The 20,086-nt window shown below is 39.5% G+C and overlaps 1 protein-coding gene and 1 pseudogene across 1 annotated transcript in view; both read right to left on the bottom strand.

Moving 5' to 3' along the window:
- KIAA0368 (KIAA0368 ortholog) overlaps positions 1-18,782 on the bottom strand; it is an 87,374-nt gene extending 68,592 nt beyond the window's left edge. Inside the window, exons 1-3 of the mRNA XM_006771227.2 lie at positions 18,667-18,782; positions 6,907-7,037; positions 791-907 (exon numbers count right to left, since the gene is read on the bottom strand). Coding sequence (XP_006771290.1) covers positions 791-907; positions 6,907-7,037; positions 18,667-18,688 — 270 coding nt within the window. The 5' untranslated portion in view covers positions 18,689-18,782. The remainder of the gene's footprint in view (positions 1-790; positions 908-6,906; positions 7,038-18,666) is intronic.
- LOC102773095 lies at positions 7,902-9,985 on the bottom strand (annotated as a pseudogene).
- Positions 18,783-20,086: the final 1,304 nt, after the last annotated feature.

The raw sequence follows: 20,086 nt of genomic DNA on the forward strand, positions 1-20,086 counted from the left end.
AAATAAAAATTTTTTTAAAAAAAATTTTATTCTGGGCCAGCTTTAGCTTGAGGCTTGGCTCCAGCTCTTAGGCCTCCACTGCTGAAAGTAGGTTTCTGGCCTTTGCATACAATGTTGTGATTCTGCTGGCTGAAGTCTGGTGGTATTCGTTACAATGTTTCTTAAACTGCAGGCTCAGAGGCCTGCAGCTGCAGGTGGGGAACGGTGGTTTCCTCCGTCACTGAGGCAAGCAAGCCTCATGTTACTTTCAAGCTGCCTGGCTGCTGGCCGCCATCTTGGCTGACAGTTAATTTGCGTATTTCACTGATTAGCCAATGAAAAGGGTAGCGGTCATACGCCAATTACCATGTTTCTCTTTTATTAGTGTAGATATCAGAAACATAGATGTTTTTAAAACTCAGCTTTTGTATCTCTTCTTACCATTTTACCCTTTTTTCTTCTTCTATTATCTTTTATTCATGCCTATGCTACATAACCCTTCTCGCTATTCAGATTGGCCTCATATAATCTTTTACTGTGAATCAAATCATTATTTTATAGATCAAAATATCTGACAAGTCATTTCACCAACATTCCTTTGCCCAATGTAAAAGCCCATGCATGATCCTGGTAACGGTTCCTCTAGATCAATACTCAGTGGTAAGACCGTGTCATCTAAAGGAAACATCCCATGCTTCATTTAGAAATAGTCTACAGTAAAATTCTAAGTTGCCAATATATTGATGATATCTAATAAATGTTATGAAAGAAAATTACAGTAACTCAGAAAATATTCCAAGATAACACTCACTGTGACAAAGGAAACTGCAGCAGGGTCCTGGTATTGAACCAACAGTGTCTCTATGGGGAGTTGTATTTTGGGGCGGCTTTTTATACGCTTATTCAAATGGACCAATAGTTCCATTACCTAAAATACAGAGAGATATAAATTGAAATTACTGATCATAATTCATTTCTCAGACTTATCTGAGAAATACAAAACAAATTAATTTCTCAGATAGTACGTATTTGATAAATAGTGGCTACTTTGTTGTCTTTAAAATTAAATTTTACATCCCAGAAAGGGAGTATAAAATATCCCCCCAAGAATCCATGCATCAGAATTTTTTACAATAGTTTCATTAGCTTTATTTTTTTTTCCTTTTTATTGATTTTAGAGAGAGGAAGGGGGATAGAAACAGAGAGTGAGAGAGCAAGAGAGAATGAGAAACACACACACAGAGAGAGAGAGAGAGTATGAGGGAGAGAGAGAGAAAAACATCTATGTGAGAGAGAAACCTCGATTGGCCACCTCCCACATCTGCCCTGACTGGGGAGCAAACCTGAAACCTGAGTATGTGCTCTGACCAAGAACCAAACCCACAATCTTTGAGTGTACAGAATGATGCTCCAACCAACTGAGCCACACAAGCCAGGGCTCCATGCACCAGAATTTTACTAATGAATTTATTTTTACACTATGTTTTGGTTAATCAAAGTTGAGATGGGCCTCTACTGAGGCACAGTCCCCCAGAACACCTGTGAACAAATGAGTGAGACACAATGCCATGGACCGAATGTCTGTCTCCCCAAAATTCACATGTTGAAGCCTAAACCCCAGTGTGAGGATCTGGGGAGGTAATTAGGTTTGGATGGAATCATGGGCTTGAGCCTCCATGATGGGGTTGATATCGTAATAAATGGATAAAGAAATTAGAGTCCTCTCTCTCTTTGCCACATGAGGATACAGCAAGAAGGCCACCTTCTATAAATCATGGAGAGTTCATGCATGAAGAAACTGACCATGCTGGCATCCTGATCTCAGACTTCTATCCTCCAGAATTGTGAGGAACAAATGTTTGTTGTGTAAGTCACCTAGCCTATGGTATTGTTACCCAAGCTGACTAAGACTCACCACAAATACTACAAAAAAAGAGAAATGTACATGAGAAATACACATTGGGTTTCCAGAAGAGAAAGTACCTGCCAGATCAAGCACCTCAGAGAAAAAGGACAAGAACACCACTCCTAAAGATCAGATAAATTTCCAAGCACAGAATCAGTTATTAGGAGGCACACAGGTTGAAAATGACATTACACGCTGCATCTGACTGCAACACAGAGTGGTAAGATAAGGACCCAAATTATATAAGGTATTGGGTAAAATACTGAGGAATTTTTACTTTTTGCTGAAGATCATCTGATTCTACTGAAGAGTTTTAAGTAATGACCAGCTTCCTCTCCCTTACTGGGAAAGACAGGAGAAAAAGAGTTCGTCAATTTCCAAAGATAGAAAAAAAGATAACAGAGGCTCATGTCAAATGGCCCCACCCTTACCATAAAAGTGAGACTATCTTGCTAAGAGAGGAGCACAGAAAAACTTGTGCAAAGCATTTTGCATTCCTTATCTCATCTGATTCTTGCAATAACCAGAGATGTGATACTGTCATTCCCATTTTACAGGTGAGGAAACAGAGGCTCAGGAAAGAAGTAACTTATTTAAGGATATGAACCAGCAAGTGACATAGTCAAGATTTGACTCCAAGGTCCATATATTTAACTTCTTCAAATGCTGATAATTGAGTTCAATTCATCTAAACGAAGGAGCCTGTCAGGATGAGACATCCTCAGGACTGCTGATACCCTAAAGAAACCTAGAAGTGTGATTACCATGCACACTCCCTCCAAACTTCTTACCTGGTCCGTATCTATGGATACAGCTGGTGACAGGGGAAAGAATCATGAGGATACAAAGGAAATAGCCCTCTTCTGACAACCTAATGAACCTAAGTTGATTCCTAGAAAGATGTTTGGAAAATTATTGTTGATAGTGATAAACAATTGTGTGCACAGTTACATGCTTTATTTTTAAGGACTTTTTTAAAAATATATTTTTATTGATTTCAGAGAGGAAGGAAGAGGGAGAGAGAGAGAGAAACATCCATGATGAGGGAGAATCATGGATTGGCTGCCTCCTGCAAGTCCCCCACAGGGAATCAAACCTACAACCCAGGCATCGAGCCCACAACCCGGGCATGTGCCCTTGACTGGAATCGAACCTGGGACCTTTCAGTTTGCAAGCCGACGCTCTATCCACTGAGCCAAACCGGATAGGGCAGGACTTTTTGTTTTAAATGAATTAACTACTTATTTTTCTTCAACCAATTTTATCTCCTTAAATATTAATTTTATAATTTGGTTGTCTACAGTCTAGAGTTCTCTATAAACCCATAAAAAAAATCAAGAAATCAGCCCTGACCGGTTTGGCTCAGTGGATAGAGCGTCGGCCTGCGGACTGAATGGGCCGGGGTTCAATTCCAGCCAAGGGCATGTGCCTTGGTAGCAGGCACAACCCCCGTGGGGGATGTGCAGGAGGCAGCTGATTGATGTTTCTCTCTCATCGATGTTTCTAACTCTCTAGCCCTCTCACTTCCTCTCTGTAAAAAAATCAATAAATAGATTTTAAAAAATCAAGAAATCAGCTGAATCAGTTTGGGCTAAATTGATAACAATTAACTTCTGCCGTAAGTCTATAGAATTACAAACCTCAGGTATATATTATTTTGGCCATATCAGTTCTCCTCACTACACATTAATTTTTATTTATTTATTAACGAACTTGTTTTTATTTTGGAGGAAGGGGGGAGAGGGGAAGGATGGCGGGAAGGAGGGAGGGGAGGGGGAAGAGGAAGAGGAGGAGGGAAGGAGGGAGGGAGAGACATCGATTTGTTGTTACATTGATTTATGCATTCATTGGTTGATTTCTGTAAATGCCCTGACTGGGGGATCGAACCCACAACTTCGGCATATCGGGATGAAGCTCTAACCACCCACTGAACTACCCTGCCAGGGCCAACTTATTTTTATTGATTTTTCTTTTTTTTTTTTTTTTTTTTAGAGAGAGGAAAGGAGGGAGAGAAATGTCAATCAGTTGCCTTCCACACACTCCCCGACCAGTGATCAAACCCTCAGCATAGGTATGTGCCCTAACTAGGAATTGAACCTGCAACACTTGGTGTACGGGACAATGCTTCCACCAACTGAGCCACCCAACCAGGGCCAGGGGCCAAGTTTTTAATTGAAGTATAACATATAGCTAAAGTACACAACTGTCAATATAAGGCTCAATAAATTTTCACAAAATAAACACACCTATGTAACTACCAGAACCACAACACCATTCTACCACCATTTCTTAATTTACTATATATAAATGAAACATACAAAATGAACTCATGTGTCTGAACATTTTTCATTCTACACTGTATTTGAGATTCACCATGATGTTGCTCATATCATTAGTTCACTTATATTGCTCTAGTGGAAAAATAGCACAATTTATCTATTTTCCTATTGATTGACATTAGGTTATTTTCCAGTTTGGGCTATCATGAATAATGCTGCTATGAACATTGTTACATATGCCTTTTGGTACACCTACGTACACACACGTTGTATATTAATTCAGGCTTGAAAATGCTTAGTCATGGAATACGCATATGATAAACTTTAGAACGCTCCAAACAATTTTCCAAAGTGATAATAATATTAATTTACACTCCTACCAACAGTCTAAGATTTCCAGTTGCTCACATTCTTGTCAACACTTGCTACAGTCAGTCTTTAATTTTTAGCTATCCCAATGAGTCTGAATATACAAAGTTAGGTGTAAAGTAGAATTCTACATAACAAACTTCATTTTTCTTAAAATAGAAAATATACTCTAATGATATGTCAGTAGAAATCTAAAACTTCAATTTCTCTTTTGCCTTGACCAGTTTGGCTCAGTGGATAGAGCATCAGCCTGCGGACTGAAAGGTCCCAGGTTCGATTCCGACTAAGGGCATGTACCTGGGTTACGGACACATCCCCAGTGGTGGGAGTGCAGGAGGCAGCTGATCGATGTTTCTCTCTCGTCGATGTTTCCAACTCTCTATCTCTCTCCCTTCCTCCCTGTGAAAAATCAATAAAATATATTTAAAAACAAAACAAACAAACAAAAAAACACTTCAATTTCTCTTTCACTCAATTTATCCACAAATTCCCAGCTACCTTACAGGATATCCTGGTTAAATCTAATATGCATTATGCAATTGATAAAAACCCCAAAATTACATAATTGAGAGGCAATACAAATTAATTGTTAGTTTCACTGATTTCAAAATTTCACATATTAAAACTATTTATCCATGACCTTTCCAATCGCTGCCCACTGGCATCCCTGTTTCCTTTCCCTGGCGCCTGCCTTCTTGTGCACTGTGTGCATCGGTGTGGCCTTCCTCAGCTCCCTGAAGGCTTCACACTCTGCTTTAGCTCAGAGCCTCTGCACAGGCCATCTCTGTCTTTACTGGTCTCCCTCATCTCTCTGCCTGGCTACTGCCCACACACACACCTACAGAGGTGTACCTTATGCCCCAAATATATTCTTGCATAGAATCCTATTCCATCTTAACATTTACTACAGTTTACAACTAGAGACTCTATGCCTGATTATTTAATACCGGTATCCCCAACTAGATGTTTCTTTCATTCACTAACATATCCTTACCACCTGCCATACAGAAGGCATTCAGTAAATATCTGCCAAATGAATGACAAAACTAATGAGGCTAAATAAGTAAGCACAAACCAATTCATGTCGGTCTTTTTATACTTTGCTCTCCTGAGTGTAATAGAATGCCATAGAAGAGTTTTAAATAGAATAGTGACATTATCAAATACATATTTATCTCAGCAAGACCCTATTAACAACAGGCATGTCAAATATATAACAAGAATGCCCTACTCCTTCCTCCAAACATAACAGACATTCTTAAAGATACTCTTTCTCCAATGAACCCAAGTCAGGACAGAGCTCAGATTCCCTCTCAGGGCAGACATTGCCAATTGCCATTGCCAATCAATCAGAGTAGCCCAAGAGATGAAACCAGATCAAAGGCTCGAAGGTCTAGTACAACCAGAAGACGAATGAAATATTTAAAAATGAAGGGGGCAAATATTCCATGAAAACATTTAGGTTAAAAAAGAAAATTCTGGCCCTGGCCAGGTGGCTCAGTTGATTGAAATGTCCTACACCAAAAAGTTGAAGAGTCAATTCCTGGTCAAGGCATGTACACGTTGATGTTTTCTCTCTCTCTCAAAACAAATAAACATATCCTCAGGCAAAGATGTAAAAAAAAAGAAAATCTTTATGTGACAGTTATCCAACTTTTGGTAACAGAACTTTACAGAATCTTAAAATGAGCTATACAACATCGTGCTTTCAAAAAATTTTATTTTGCTAATTTTTAATTAAGATAATATTCACACTCAGCCAATGATTAAAGAATATTTTTGCCCCGCGACCATCAACTTTCATACTGGAATCAAAGGCATGAGCCCTAGCCAGTTTGGCTTAGTGGATAGAGCATTGGCCTGCAGACGGAAGGGTCCCAGGTTTGATTCTGGTGAAGGGCATATACCTCATACCTCAGTTGCAGGCTCCTTCCAGCTGGGTCCTGGGTGGAGCTCACGCAGGAGGCAACCAATCGATGTGTGTCTCTCACATCAATATTTCTCTCTGTCTTTCCCTCTCTCCTCCACTCTCTCTAAAAAATCATTGGAAAAAATATCCTCGGGTAAGGATTAAAAAACAAAAAACAAAAAAAACCCAAAGGCATGAATTTTAGATCAAGCCTCCATACATTTCAGAATAATTATCTCAATTACATCATCTGGCACTGATGCCAACTGTATATAGTTGGTGCTAAATGCAGCTGTGCTAAGCATACAAAAGCTATTTTTAAATCATGTAAGGTGGTCTCCATTTTGAAAGACCATAATTAGAATCATGAACTTAGATTTCAATAATGGGAAAGGAAAATATACTTCATAATATATATCTATTTATTCACCATTTAATTCCCCCAACTGCCCCAACATGCTTACCTTTTTGCGTACTCCTTCTTGGGTGCTAGACAGCTTAAGCAAAACAGGAGGAAGGAATTTAGATATAATATTCTGTAACTGTTCATCTGTTTCAGCATGGCCAAGTCGTAAAAAGACCCGTTCAAGCTGATCTATAATATAAAAAGTAAAAAAAAAGAGAGAATTTAGCAAGTCAAAGACAACCAAGAGTAATTGTTCTTATGGCTTAATCCTTTATTGTACTACAGATCCTTCAGTCAGAACTTTAACATAGCTAGCCTTATATGTAGATGATTTTGACACAGCTATGGGATGACACTGAAAATCAGGGCTACTAGCTAGTTATACTCTTACAACTGTCCCAGTCATTTAACATCTAGAAGAAAGGAAAACAAAGCCAGGAATAACAAAATTATCTCCTACATACAAAGTTATTCCATTTTCCTAAAGAATTTTGATATAGAAAGAATTTTTTTGCTATCAAATACAGTATAACAACTGGCCTAATCAAAATTTTGAAAATTTTTTAAAGAAATATTCTAGTCCTACCTAGCAGAGCAAGGCAGAACTTTAATCAGATACCAGGCACAATCAGATACCAAGTATATTGGGTAATAACATTTTTTCCCCACAACTCACATTATTTTTTAATGTAATATTATAAAACATATACAATAAAAAAGAGAATGGTATAAGGTGATATAAAATACTAAGTGAAAACCCTCTTCCCCACCCTCCAATCTTCCAGTGTCACAACTATAAACACGTTTCTTTAAAATACTGAAATTTAATATTCTAACAAGTCACAAGGCTGTGTTTCTTTTCCATTGCTTTGTTTTACAAAGTGCAGAGATATATTAAAATATGAAGCCCCACTACAGTTATAGAAAAGTTGAAACTCTTAATTTCATAATAAAATAGAATTAACACTGGATTGCCAAAAGCCCATTTTCTTCACATTTAATGTTTATTCTTCCTCATTAATAGTTCAAATACACACATCCAACCCCTACTAATCACCAACATTTTAGTCTTGTCTTGCAAATGTAGCACATATATGTAATTAAACAGTTGGTAAACACACAGAGATTGAGCACAAATAAGGCCCAGAGGTACTGCCGTGCAATGTACGTACCAACAGGTTAATTAGGCCAGTTGTTATATTTGATAGCAAAAAAAAAAATCAACTGGTTTCTGTTTATAATTGTGATTAAACGAAGACTGGGTTTCTTTCTTTCAGCTTCAGAGACTCGAGATTCTAAAAACTTTTTATTTGTAGCAAAAGACTAGATATGTTTCTAATCACACAGTACTAGAGCCCCTTGAATTAAAATTTGACAAAACTCAAAATTGTATCACCCAGTAATAAACTACTAAGAAGGACCAGGCTAGAAGCAACTATCCAAATACAAAAAGCCATTCTTCAAGATGCTACTTTTATATGTATACCTGAATTTTTTAGAGATACAAAAAGGTCAACAGCGGTTAGTAGAATACAATATGCTACTTTTATCCAGTCTTTGACATGTGATCTTTTTTTAGCACACATGACCCTGTTTGTACACCAGCCATGTGTACTGTCACATCCCAAGGTAGACATTATTCACTCTCGGTTGGCATTTAATAAACCAACCCTTGTGCCACTGCCATCAGTGTCATACAAAATTAACCTTCTGAACTTGTATGCATATATGCATAACCCATGGACACAGACAATAAGGTGGTGAAGGCCTGGGGTGGGAGGTGGAGGCAGGTTAGGTCACTGGGAAAAAAAGGGGGACATATGTAATATTTTCAACAGTCAATTTCACAACTAATAAGGTAAAGAAGAAGTTCCAGTGAACTTCATACTCAGTTAAATCTTCCTGGTAGCCTATCTTCTTCTATAGAATAAAAGCCTAAGTGACCGTTATGGCTGAACAACCAGAACGACCGGTCATGCACACTGACCACCAGGGGGTTTAACCTTCTCAATGGGGTACGCTCAAGGGCTAGCTGATATAATACAGTAATGTTGATGGCCACAATCCAGGATTTATTTTTGGGGGGGCAGAATCAAAAGCAGTGATGTTGCCGAAACCGGTTTGGCTCAGTGGATAGAGCGTCGGCCTGCGGACTGAAAGGTCCCGGGTTCGATTCCGGTCAAGGGCATGTACCTGGGTTGGAGCCTCTCCCACCTCCACAGCATTGCTAAGGAGCAGCGAACCTGGCAAACCTGGCGATAAGGAACAAGGGGTGCCGGACTGTGAGAGGGCACAAGCCAGGCTGAGGGACCTCCCCCTCCTCAAGTGCACTAATATCATACACCAGGCCTCTAGTAGATTTTATAATGATTAATAGTCCTATTCCTAGGAAGACTAGTGACTAGAGTACAATCACTTTGTAAATAAAGAAAATCTGGATCCTTCCATACATTTTCTCCTAATCTCTGAAAAATCCATTGTAGTCCCGAAAACAAAGCCTCCTACTCTAAAATCCATTGTTCCTTCCCAGAGAGGTCAGTTTTGACAAATCTTCTGGGAAAAAGTGGAAAGTCCACAACCAAAATGGCAACAGCAGTAAATGCACTGTTAGTTACACAGAAATAAGAGGTGGCTGAAATGTATTCTGATTCTAGACTAATTTTTAAGAATTTTTTAAGGATTTTCTGGACAGGCATTCTGGCATAGCAAGTTCTCCAGCAGTATATTTGATAGAATAGCCCTACCCCAGAGATAATTACAGCAAGGTGCTCAAGGAAGATAAATGAAGACAAATGGTCAAAGTGGTCACTGGGAAACCATTAGGCAGACAAAGTCACTGAAGAAACCAGTTCTCTAGGTAAGCAAAGACCACAAGCGCTGTGAGAGAAAGAGCAGGAGCCCTCTGCACAGGATGCAGAGCACAGGCAAGCACAAGCCCAGGGTAATTTCCAGCACGCTGGTTCCATTGTGGTTACTGACAAAAGCTTCCTTCATCTGCTTTTGAGACATTTTTTTTCTTCTTCCTGCCATGTCTGGCTGGCCTCAGCGCCCCCAGCAGAGAGCTGACTACATTGGTCAGGCCTCCCAGCTCCCCTACACTGTATATTGGAAAATCTCCCCCTTTTATCCCATACGTTACAAATTATTTCCTCCTACAATGCCTTTTGACTCCATAGCTCTTTCTTTTCATTTCTAAGTTCTTAAAATATAAATTTATCATTCCTTCCTTTTATGGTTTGAGTTTCTAGTCATGCTTAAAAATGCCTTTTCGCCTGGACGGTGTGGCTCAGTGACTGAGTGTCAACCCGTGAACCAGGAGGTCACCAGTTTGATTCCCATTGAGGGCACATGCCCAGGTTTCGGGCTTCATTCCCAGTGTGGGACATGCAGGAGGCAGCTGATCCTTGTGTTTCTTTCTTATCAATGTTTCTATCTCCCTATCACCCCCCCCCCTAAAAATCAATAAAAACATATTTCAAAAAATTTTAATGCCCTTTCACTCCAGGATTATAAAAAAATGTTATATTCTGCAGAAAGGAATTAACATAGCAAGCATGAGACTGCTATGAAGTCTTCACTTGCCAAGGCTGGCCCTCAGCTGGCATCTGGAAACTTGGATTTCAGGACAGTTCCCACCATTTCCAGAACTGATAAGAGTGACTCACTGTGTCTAAACTATTTATATAAACAATATGGTTTATGCTGAACACCTGCTTTCCTTTTGGGAAACTGGACTTTTGGTATGTGTTAGGCAGAAAGTGCCAATGTGACGAGCACCGAATAAAACCCCTCAGCACTGAGTCTCTACTGAGTATCTGAAGACTATGTTTCAAATGTGTTGTCATGACTCACTGCTGGAGGAATTAATGTGTGGCCTGTGTGACTCCACTAGGAGAGGACTCTGAAAAAGCTTGCACCTGGTTTCCTCTGGACTTCACCCCCATGTACCTTTTCCTTTGCTGATTTTGCTTTGTGTCCTTTCCCTATGATAAATCTTAGCCATGAGTACAACTATATGCTGAGTCCCGTGAATCCTTCTAGCAAATCACTGAGCCTTGGGGTGGTCTTGGAGACTCTGACACATATTTATCTATGTTTTCTTAGGATTTTGCTTTCTGCATTCAAGTCCTTAATCCAGCTGGAATTTTTTATTCAGGGGAGGCACATAGAGGGATATAGGAGACCTATTCTTTTGTGGGTTTTTTTAATCCTTTTCATTGTGAAATTAAACATTTAGAAAAATGTACAAAACATATAGTTTAATGAATTATTATAAACATCTATGTACTATGTAACTATCACCCAACTCAAGTAAAAACATTTATTTTGAAACTTGTACCAAAAAAAAGATTCCTGCCCGGCCAGTTTGGCCCAGTGGTTGAACATCGACCCATGAACCAGGAGGTCACAGTTCTATTCTCAGTCAAGCACATGCCTGGGGTTGTGGCCTCGATCCCCTAGAGAGGGCATGCAGGAGGCAGCCGATCAATGATTCTCTCTCATCATTTATGTTTCTCTCTCTCCCTCTCCCTTCCTTTCTGAAGTAAAAAATATATATATTTTTTAAACCACTGAGAATCTTAAATTCCAAAACAACAACAAAATCCAGATTAGATTATGTCAACTATTACATTCATGTAGCAAAAAAAACTACTAAAAATAAATATACTCATTTAATTTCATTACATAATTCTCTAACTCATATTGTTCACCTCTTTAGTTTCCCTATCTAAAGTGAAAGAAGAAACCTTCTTTTTCTACCCTCCCAAAGAAGAAACAACCAACCAACCAAGGTTAAGGATTAGCCACTGATTTTTCTGAAAATTATTCCTGAGAATTAAAACTATCCACAGAAATCGCTCACTCTCCAGGTCTCTCCAAAAAATATATAACTTTGACTTCCAAGTTAAGGAGGAAAGGCTATTTTCTCACAGGATTATGAAAGGCAAATACTAGTATTTCATTCACATCATAACTTAAGGGGGGAAAAAACAACATAAAGTAAAAGCAATAAATCAATTTTTTTAGAGATGTCACCTTTTCATGACAACCTGAACATCAAAACACTCCTTGGGAAGTATGCAAGAAAAGCATACGCTGTCAAAAAGAATAGGAAAAGGACTATAAGGTATTGAATATCCCCATATGGTGGAATTTCAGGATTTATTTTTTTTTTTGCTCATTTGTTTTATTCTATGTCATCACTAATTTACTTCATGAATATTAATAACTTGTGTGATTTAAAAAGAGAAAACAGTTATATTTCAGGGTGACAGTGTTATCATCCTAATTAGCCAGTTAATATTAAAAATAGAAAGAGAGCAAAGAGGGGGCCAAACATTATAAGCACTAAAGGCTCGGTGCATGAATTTGTGCATGAGCCGGTGATCGGGGCCATCAGCGGGGAGAGAGGGGTCTAGCCGGCCAGAGAGAGGGACTTCAGGAAATTGGCCTGCTGCTGCCCTGATCGGGGCCCTGGGGAAGGGGCCGCAGGAGGTTGGCCAGGACGGGCCACAGGAGGTTGGCTGTGGGAGCGCACTGACTACCAGGGGCAGCTCCTGCATTGAGCATCTGCCCCCTGGTGGTCAGTGTGCATCATAGTGACTGGTGGACCAGTTGTTCCGATCATAATGGTCGCTTAGGCTTTTATATATATATAGATGGTCATCTCAGAAGCTTCCTCAGGAAGCTACAGCTTCACACTCCTCAGGGAACCAACCACTGGTCCATTCCCTGCAAACCACTGGAAGAAGGGATTGAACAAAAGGGGAGGTGAATGCATGTGCAGTGAAGTCAAGGTGATGTAGGGAAGGTGCTTGCCTGTCAGTCTAGTCTCAGAAACAATGGATTGGCTAGAGAGTGGACCCATCAGAAGGGCACAAAATCTAAGTTCCTGGTTAAAAACCCCCAAGAGTTACATCTTTCTTGTGCTCTCTCTTGTTCTTGTTCGCACTCTTGTTCTTGCTCTCTCTTGCTGCTTAAGGCCACATGGCTATGGAGAGAGAACAGGCAAGCACATGGGCGTATAGCCATGTGGCCTTAAATAGTCACATGGCCATGGATCATGGGACATGGGACATGGGGACTTCATACACAGGATGCTGAATTGAATTGGACTTGAACTTGGAGCAGAAACTATAGCAGTGGCCTTAATTCTGGCCCTGCTGAAGATAGGATGGGACTTCTTCCATGGCAAAATGGACAGAGATAGGACTTTAGGAGAACCCCTTTAATTTTATATCATCAATAAAGCTTTCCATGAAACCCCATCCTCTCGTGGGGGCCTCAGGAAATTCTTATTCTCACAGCACCCTAAGAACTCCACTTCCACTGATAACAACAGGTTTCAGATTTTTTTAAAATCTTCTACAAAGAACATTTTTTCTGAATTATGAAAATAAATTTTAAATTACAAATCAAGGTCGAAGCCTTAATTGTAAGCTGAGATTAAAAGGGAAAGCTGAAAATGCCTAGACCACTGCCTATTGCATCATAAAGCAATTAATAGCCTAAACCTACAGGATTATTTTGAGCAAGATCTGTCAAGTTACCACAGAATTACACTAGACTATAATAGAACAATTCCACAAAGAAATATTTTCCCCAATGGTATTTATTTTCCTCTGATTCATACATAATGTATAATATATTTACACTCGCGAAGGCAGTTTCACATGGCCTTTTAATTCTCAAAAAAACAAAACAAAAAAACATGAAGTGGACAGCTATTGTCTGCATTTATGCATGAAAAACTGGGGCTCCGGATCTGACTTACCAAAGGTGTCCAAGCTAACAAGACACAGACTTGTAAGTTAAACTTAGAAAGAGGTCTTTACCCTCCAAATACACAGCACCTATCTACCTCTAAAGTACTATTTTTTGAAGTAGGTAATACTAGCTCCAACTTAACAGATAAGGAAAGAGAGCTTAGGATTCATTAAGAATGTTTTTGACCAAGATTACAAGGGTAGTAAGTGGCAGGGAGGATTCAAACTTCAGGCAGTCCAACTCCAAACCCAATGTTCTTTCTAGTATGCTGATTATAGTAAGGTTGAGATAGAGAATATGGGAGAGATTCTAAGCTTTACTAGACAACTATGTACCACATGACTTTGTACCCTGGCCACAGCCAATGTTGCCAGAATGGGTCCCTCACTCAATTCATCCATTCCTCAGGTTCAGAATTGGGACCAAAGAGTCAAGCCTCCCTGAGTGCCTGTACTTAATAAAAGTATGCCAGGAAAGAAACGACATGGGCATCCTCAGCCTACCCTATGGAGCACAAAATCAGAGAAGCTGGTCTGCAGAAATAATGGCATGGAGGTGCAGAGAGAAGTTGGCAGAACCGGATGACTTCCAGTCCTTCATTCCAAACCTCTCTTGTTTGGAAAAGGCCCCTCTGTTCCCACAGACTCCTTGATTCCTTTGTTGTAAATGCCCCATTTTTGCTTAAGCCAGCTCACAACTGGGTCCAAGTACAAATGGAAGGACTTGACTGGGGAAAAAAATAAAATTTTTAAAAAACTGATTCCAGAGAGAGGAAGGGAGAGGGACAGAGAGGTAGAAACATCAATGAGAGAGAATCGTCAATCACCAGCCTCCTGCACACACCCTACTGGAGATGGAGCCCGCAACCTGGGCATGTGCCCTGTCTAGGAATCAAACCATGACCTCCTGGTTCATGGGTAGATGCTCAACCACTAAGCCACATCAGCTGGGCAAGAAATGTACTTCTATAAAAAATACATTAAAAATTAAGCAGTCAACACATGCCTAGGATCAGAGAGGAAGTCCCTTCTAAGATTCTAGCCTCAAGGGACTTTCTCAATTATTCATCCCTTTCATTCCCCAACTGTCATCCAAACTGCAACAGCTTAGTAAGAGCACTGTATGTTCTCCCAGTCCAATTCTTTTTGTTAACCAGTCCCTTAACTGGGAATATTCTCCCAACCATCTCTTCATCTCCACACATCCAAATCCTCCCTATTCAAAGTCCAGCTCAAATCCAAAATGTTCCACACTTACACACTCCATTCTGGCACTATACACTCCCCCAGACCTTTCTACATCTCTCCTGCCACTTATGCGTACCTTATGTAACTGCCCAATTTGCCCTTCACTAGCCATAACAACTCTGAGGTATGACTTGAATCTGACTCCACCTGACTCCCTCCATCCATCTCTAGAGTTCCCGGGTTGAGAAACAGTGACATAAATTTCTTGGTATCCCAGCATTAAACTCAGTGTCTTGCAGAGAGTAGTTGCTCAAATACCTGTTGAATACATGAAATCTTACTTCCTCTGCATTAGAAAAGCATTTAGAAGTTTATACAGGCATAAAGAAAAAAAAAGAAGTTTATACAGTTAACATCTACAGCAAGGCAACTGGACGAAAAGGGGCCACATACTAAACCTGACAAGCTCAGGGAAGGCCTGTATGGCGGACTTACAAACTCAGAGACCTAAAATAACTTAGCATGGTCTGAAATTAAAACTTAACTTAAAGCAATCTATGGTGGGTATTTAATGTCCTAGGCTAGAATCTTCCCTGGCAAAGGTCAACTTTCACCTTAATTAAGCCTGTTTATTGTTGCTTTTGCCCACAACACTAGAGGCCCCGTGCACCGATTAGTGCACATTGAAAGTAATTCATTAGAAGGTGGCCGGTGGGGCAGGACTGGGCGAATCACCAATGAATTTCATGTAACCCATTAACATTTTCTAATTGTAATATATAAAATAAGATGCAAAACTGCCGTTTTCTGGAGCATTTTCTCAATCTGTTGAGATTTTCTTCCTGGCAATTGTCATCAGTTTAGCTCAAACTCACAAAAATTCTCTACTGGTTTGAATATTTCTTACATTGACATAATTTATAATACCTGACGTAAGAACCTCTTAGAAAAGGGACTGTATGTTTTTTATACCTATGACAAGTGCTTAGGATTCTTTTTATAGAAAGAAGATGAAGGGAAGGCGAAACAGGATAATGAGAAAAATTCCAGAAGATCCAATTGTGTGGCAGAACTGTTCTGCTCCAAATCAGTAAAGGTGCAATAGTTACTGCACAGCGGAGATAAGAAAAGAAAAAGAGATGGAGGGAAGACGGATCAGTGAACGAGAGAAAAATCAAGGCTCCACAGCAAGGCCTTGCCCCATGACTCACCACATCTCTGAGAGTTAACTAAATTCCTGAAATGCTTGGAAAAGGTGATCGTATGTGCAAACAAGTGAGACCGGGAGTTTCCTGTCCAAGCTGACCTGGGTGGATCCAAAACACCATTTTTAGAAGGAAGCCCAGAAGGTAAGAAAAGCATAAAGTAAATTATAGGAAATTTATAAAAATTAGATGTGATGGAGGAAGGATAAATACCTCTGAATTTTGACAATATTCTGCAATTATGAGTTTGAGGCTGAAACTATGAAGAATAAGGAAGTTCTAGCTGGCATCTAGGTTTTGTATGTAATACTCAAACTTTTCTGGTAAATAAATCCTGTGAATTATAAACCTAACTAGGTACTAACTGAAAAAGTTAAAATCCACATATCTATTGATTCCTCTACCATTTCAATTTACTAAATGCCACTCTAATACTTGGAAAAATCCAAATGAGGTCAACAGGATACTTCTTGAGGAATTAATGCTTAGAATTGTAATCTCTACTCCTTAGTTTTGTTGTTGTTTTTTAAGATTTTTGTTGTTGTTTGTTTTTAATCCTCACCAGGAATATATTTTTATTGATTTTAGAGAGAGAAACATCAATGTGAGAAACATCGATCGGTTGCCTCCTTTACACACCCCAACCAGAAATTAAACCCACAATCTGGGTATGTGCCCTGAAACCACTACCCCTTTTGGTGGTATACAGTAGGCATGCAACTGAGCCATACCAGCCAGGGCTACTCCTTCCTTCTTAAATACAGGATTGCTCCCTCCCCCACCTTTTTAAAAGTAACTCCGTAAATGCAAATGAACTTATAAAGGGGAATGTCAGGAAGTCTAGCACTAACAAATATATTAAGTCAGAGGTGGGGAGAGGATCCATTCCAAGAAAGAGACAACCCATCACAGTTTCTGCGGGAGTTGCCTCCTTCTAGCCAGGGCAGTCCAAGGGGGTGGCAAATAACCCTTGCAGGCAATGAGGTCCTGGGCAAGAGATTCCTAACACAGTCCCTGCTGGCACCCATCATCCAGAAATACGGCAATCGACAGGCCATCTTCCTGTGCCCAGGCCTACCAGTCTTAGGCAGATACTCCCAGGGCCCAGGCAGATACTCCAATATGAACCCCTGCATCAGGATACACTACTGACTATTCTAAGCAAGGAGGGGGAGACTTGCTTCTCCTGCCACTTCAAAAATCCTAACCATCTACATATGATGTCAGGCTACTTTAAGCCTCCTCCCGACCAACCCAGCATAGCCCACAGCAAGGCCACTCCTCCCTGCTCACACCCCCAATCCTGTACTGCCCCCTCCTCCCCTAACACACACACACAGAGAGGAAGGGAGGAAGTCATAGGGCTAGCTAGGCAGGGTTGAGCCAAGTAAGGAGACAGCAGCCCACATCTGTATCCTATCTGTATCCTAAGTTTAATGAGTAAGTGCCAGACCCCAGATGCACTGAGGTCCACAAACATTCCCACCTCCTAAGGAGGCCCTTTCCCTCAGAGACAGTAGCTGGCAGATACCCAGTTAGAAATCAGTGTTAGTAAACTGATGAGCAGAGAGATTAGCTATGAAAGCTGGCTCAGAGGAGGTAATATATACTATGCAAGAGTTCAGACTGCAAAAAAGTCAAATATGATAGTTAAGATCCAGCTAATTACTTAGGACAATGCTTATTTTGATGTGTAAACTCTAGAATGTTCTTTTAAGAAAGAAAGAATCTAAGAGCGAATAAACAATGTCCTCCTCATTTATCTTCTAAACAATTCAATTCTAAACAATTCCTTCAACAGCCCAATTTTCCATTTTTCTGTGATGGAATGAAGATATGTAAAATAACAAAAGTTGTTCCAATGCTGAACTTTGGTTTATAAAATATTCCATTCATTGCATCCCTCAAAATTCTACCTAAATGAATCAAGGCATCATACATCAGGATTTGTTGAATATACATACTGAAAAACAGAATGTACTGGAGGAGGAGGAACCCAATAGTTAAATTAAAAGATAGCGACAAAATGCACCTTTGGATTGAAGCTACAAAATCCCAGACACTCATAGTATATTCAGCCCATGACATCTGAGAATTACAATCTGAACTTACAGAGTTTCAATCAAAGGACCATCCAATATTATCCAAGAGTGAAACTAATACCATACTCTTGTTCAGTCTCAGGATGAAGTAGAATCAAGTGGCTTTTCCATCACAGTGCATGTCAAAATGGCAGAATTAGCACTATCCAATTACCAGAATAATACCTCGGTCAATACCTCTTTTCACAAACAAAACAATTAATTCCATGATGACATTCCTGGAGCAAGTAAAATCATTTTTTTGTGGTTGTGGCAGACAATGCTACTTGTAAACTTAACACTCAGTCTTTTCCTTGTGCACGCTCCTAAGTAACATCTTAAAGTTTTATCTTTTTCTCTTTCTTGCTAACTTTTTGAACTTAGGTTTAAGTGAAAGCAGAGAATAGAACTTCAGGTCCTGAGAAACTAACATGAACTAAACTGATTCTCTCAGGATAGCTAGAAAAGGAGAAAAGCCCATGAAGACCTAGAAGGATAACTGTTACTTGATAACCAATGCATTTTTAAATTCTGCTACAAAAAAATGCATACATCCTAAAGAACTAAATCTACTAACCTCTACAATCAATGTGATACATGGTTTATCCAGTCTTGACAAAAATCCTCTGGATCACCAAGGGTACGTTCATCCACTCGTACATATGCAATTGTATAAAGAATCTATTATTCAGAACACCAGAAAAAAAAACAATTAAAAGATTTATACTCACAGCTACCATTTTTTTATTTTGATTTTTATTTATCGATTTTAAAGAGAGAAGAAAGGAGAGAGGGAGGGAGGGAGGGAGAGAAAGAGAAACATGGATTTGTTGTTCCACTTATTTATGCATTCATTGGTTGATTCTTGTATGTGCCCTAACCTGGGATAGAACCGGCAACCTTGGCATATCAGGATGATGCTCTAACCAACTGAGCTACCCAACCAGGATATAGATACCATTCTTTTTTTAAAAGTACTTTTCATTTCTATGCTAAGATTCCCCTAACTTATGCCCCATAGTGATTACCAAATTGGAGAAAGAATAAGAAATATAGTCTATAAATGAAATTTACTATGTAAGATATGCTAATAATTTAAAAATACACTGGTAATTATTCAGTGAAGACTAAAAAACTCTAATATCAATGCAACATATATTTTATCATATATGTGCATATGTGTATATTATAAACATACAAAACCTTGCATTAAAATTAAAAGTATCTGAAATATACAATAATTTGTAAGAAAAATATTAGTATGTAGGCACACATGTTAGTAGCACATTTTTAACTGAGAATGTAACAGTTATAACTCTGGGAACCTTTGCCCTCTCTCAGTACTCCTAATCCCCTTCCCTGGTTCTTCTTTGTCTTTTTCTCACCCCTACATATACATAGCCCCCAGACAGCTAGTTGTCCTTTGGACAAACTGTCCTTTCCCATGACTCCACCATCATCCCTACTCTTCCCCAAGCTTCAAAACTAAAGTTCTCACACACTTACAATCCACTTGCCTAGCACTGTGCCAAGTTCTTAGCATGCATTCTCTTACCATTCTTATAACAACCCTGTAAAATAGGTTTTGTTATTTTCCCATTTTACAGATGAGGAAACCAAGACCCAGAAGTTAAGTACCTTATTTAGGATATTAACTACAAAGTGGCAGAGCCAGGTTTCAAAGCCAGCTCTGACTTCAATGCCCCACAGTTTTAGCCTCTATCCAAAACAGTCTCCCTAAACAACTCAACATGGGTGCCTCAATTATTCAATCATTAATTTAACAAATAATTCATTTGTTGAACACAAACCTGTTCTATTTTCTACTCCCACCTCCCTATATCTGTCTAGAGCAGGGGTGGGCAAACTTTTTGACTTGAGGGCCACAATGGGTTCTTAAACTGGACCGGAGGGCCGGAACAAAAGCATGGATGGAGTGTTCGTGTGAACTAATATAAATTCAAAGTAAACATCATTACATAAAAGGGTACGGTCTT

The sequence above is a fragment of the Myotis davidii genome, unplaced genomic scaffold, assembly GCF_000327345.1.
Source record: "Myotis davidii unplaced genomic scaffold, ASM32734v1 scaffold64, whole genome shotgun sequence".
NCBI classification, from domain to species: domain Eukaryota; kingdom Metazoa; phylum Chordata; class Mammalia; order Chiroptera; family Vespertilionidae; genus Myotis; species Myotis davidii.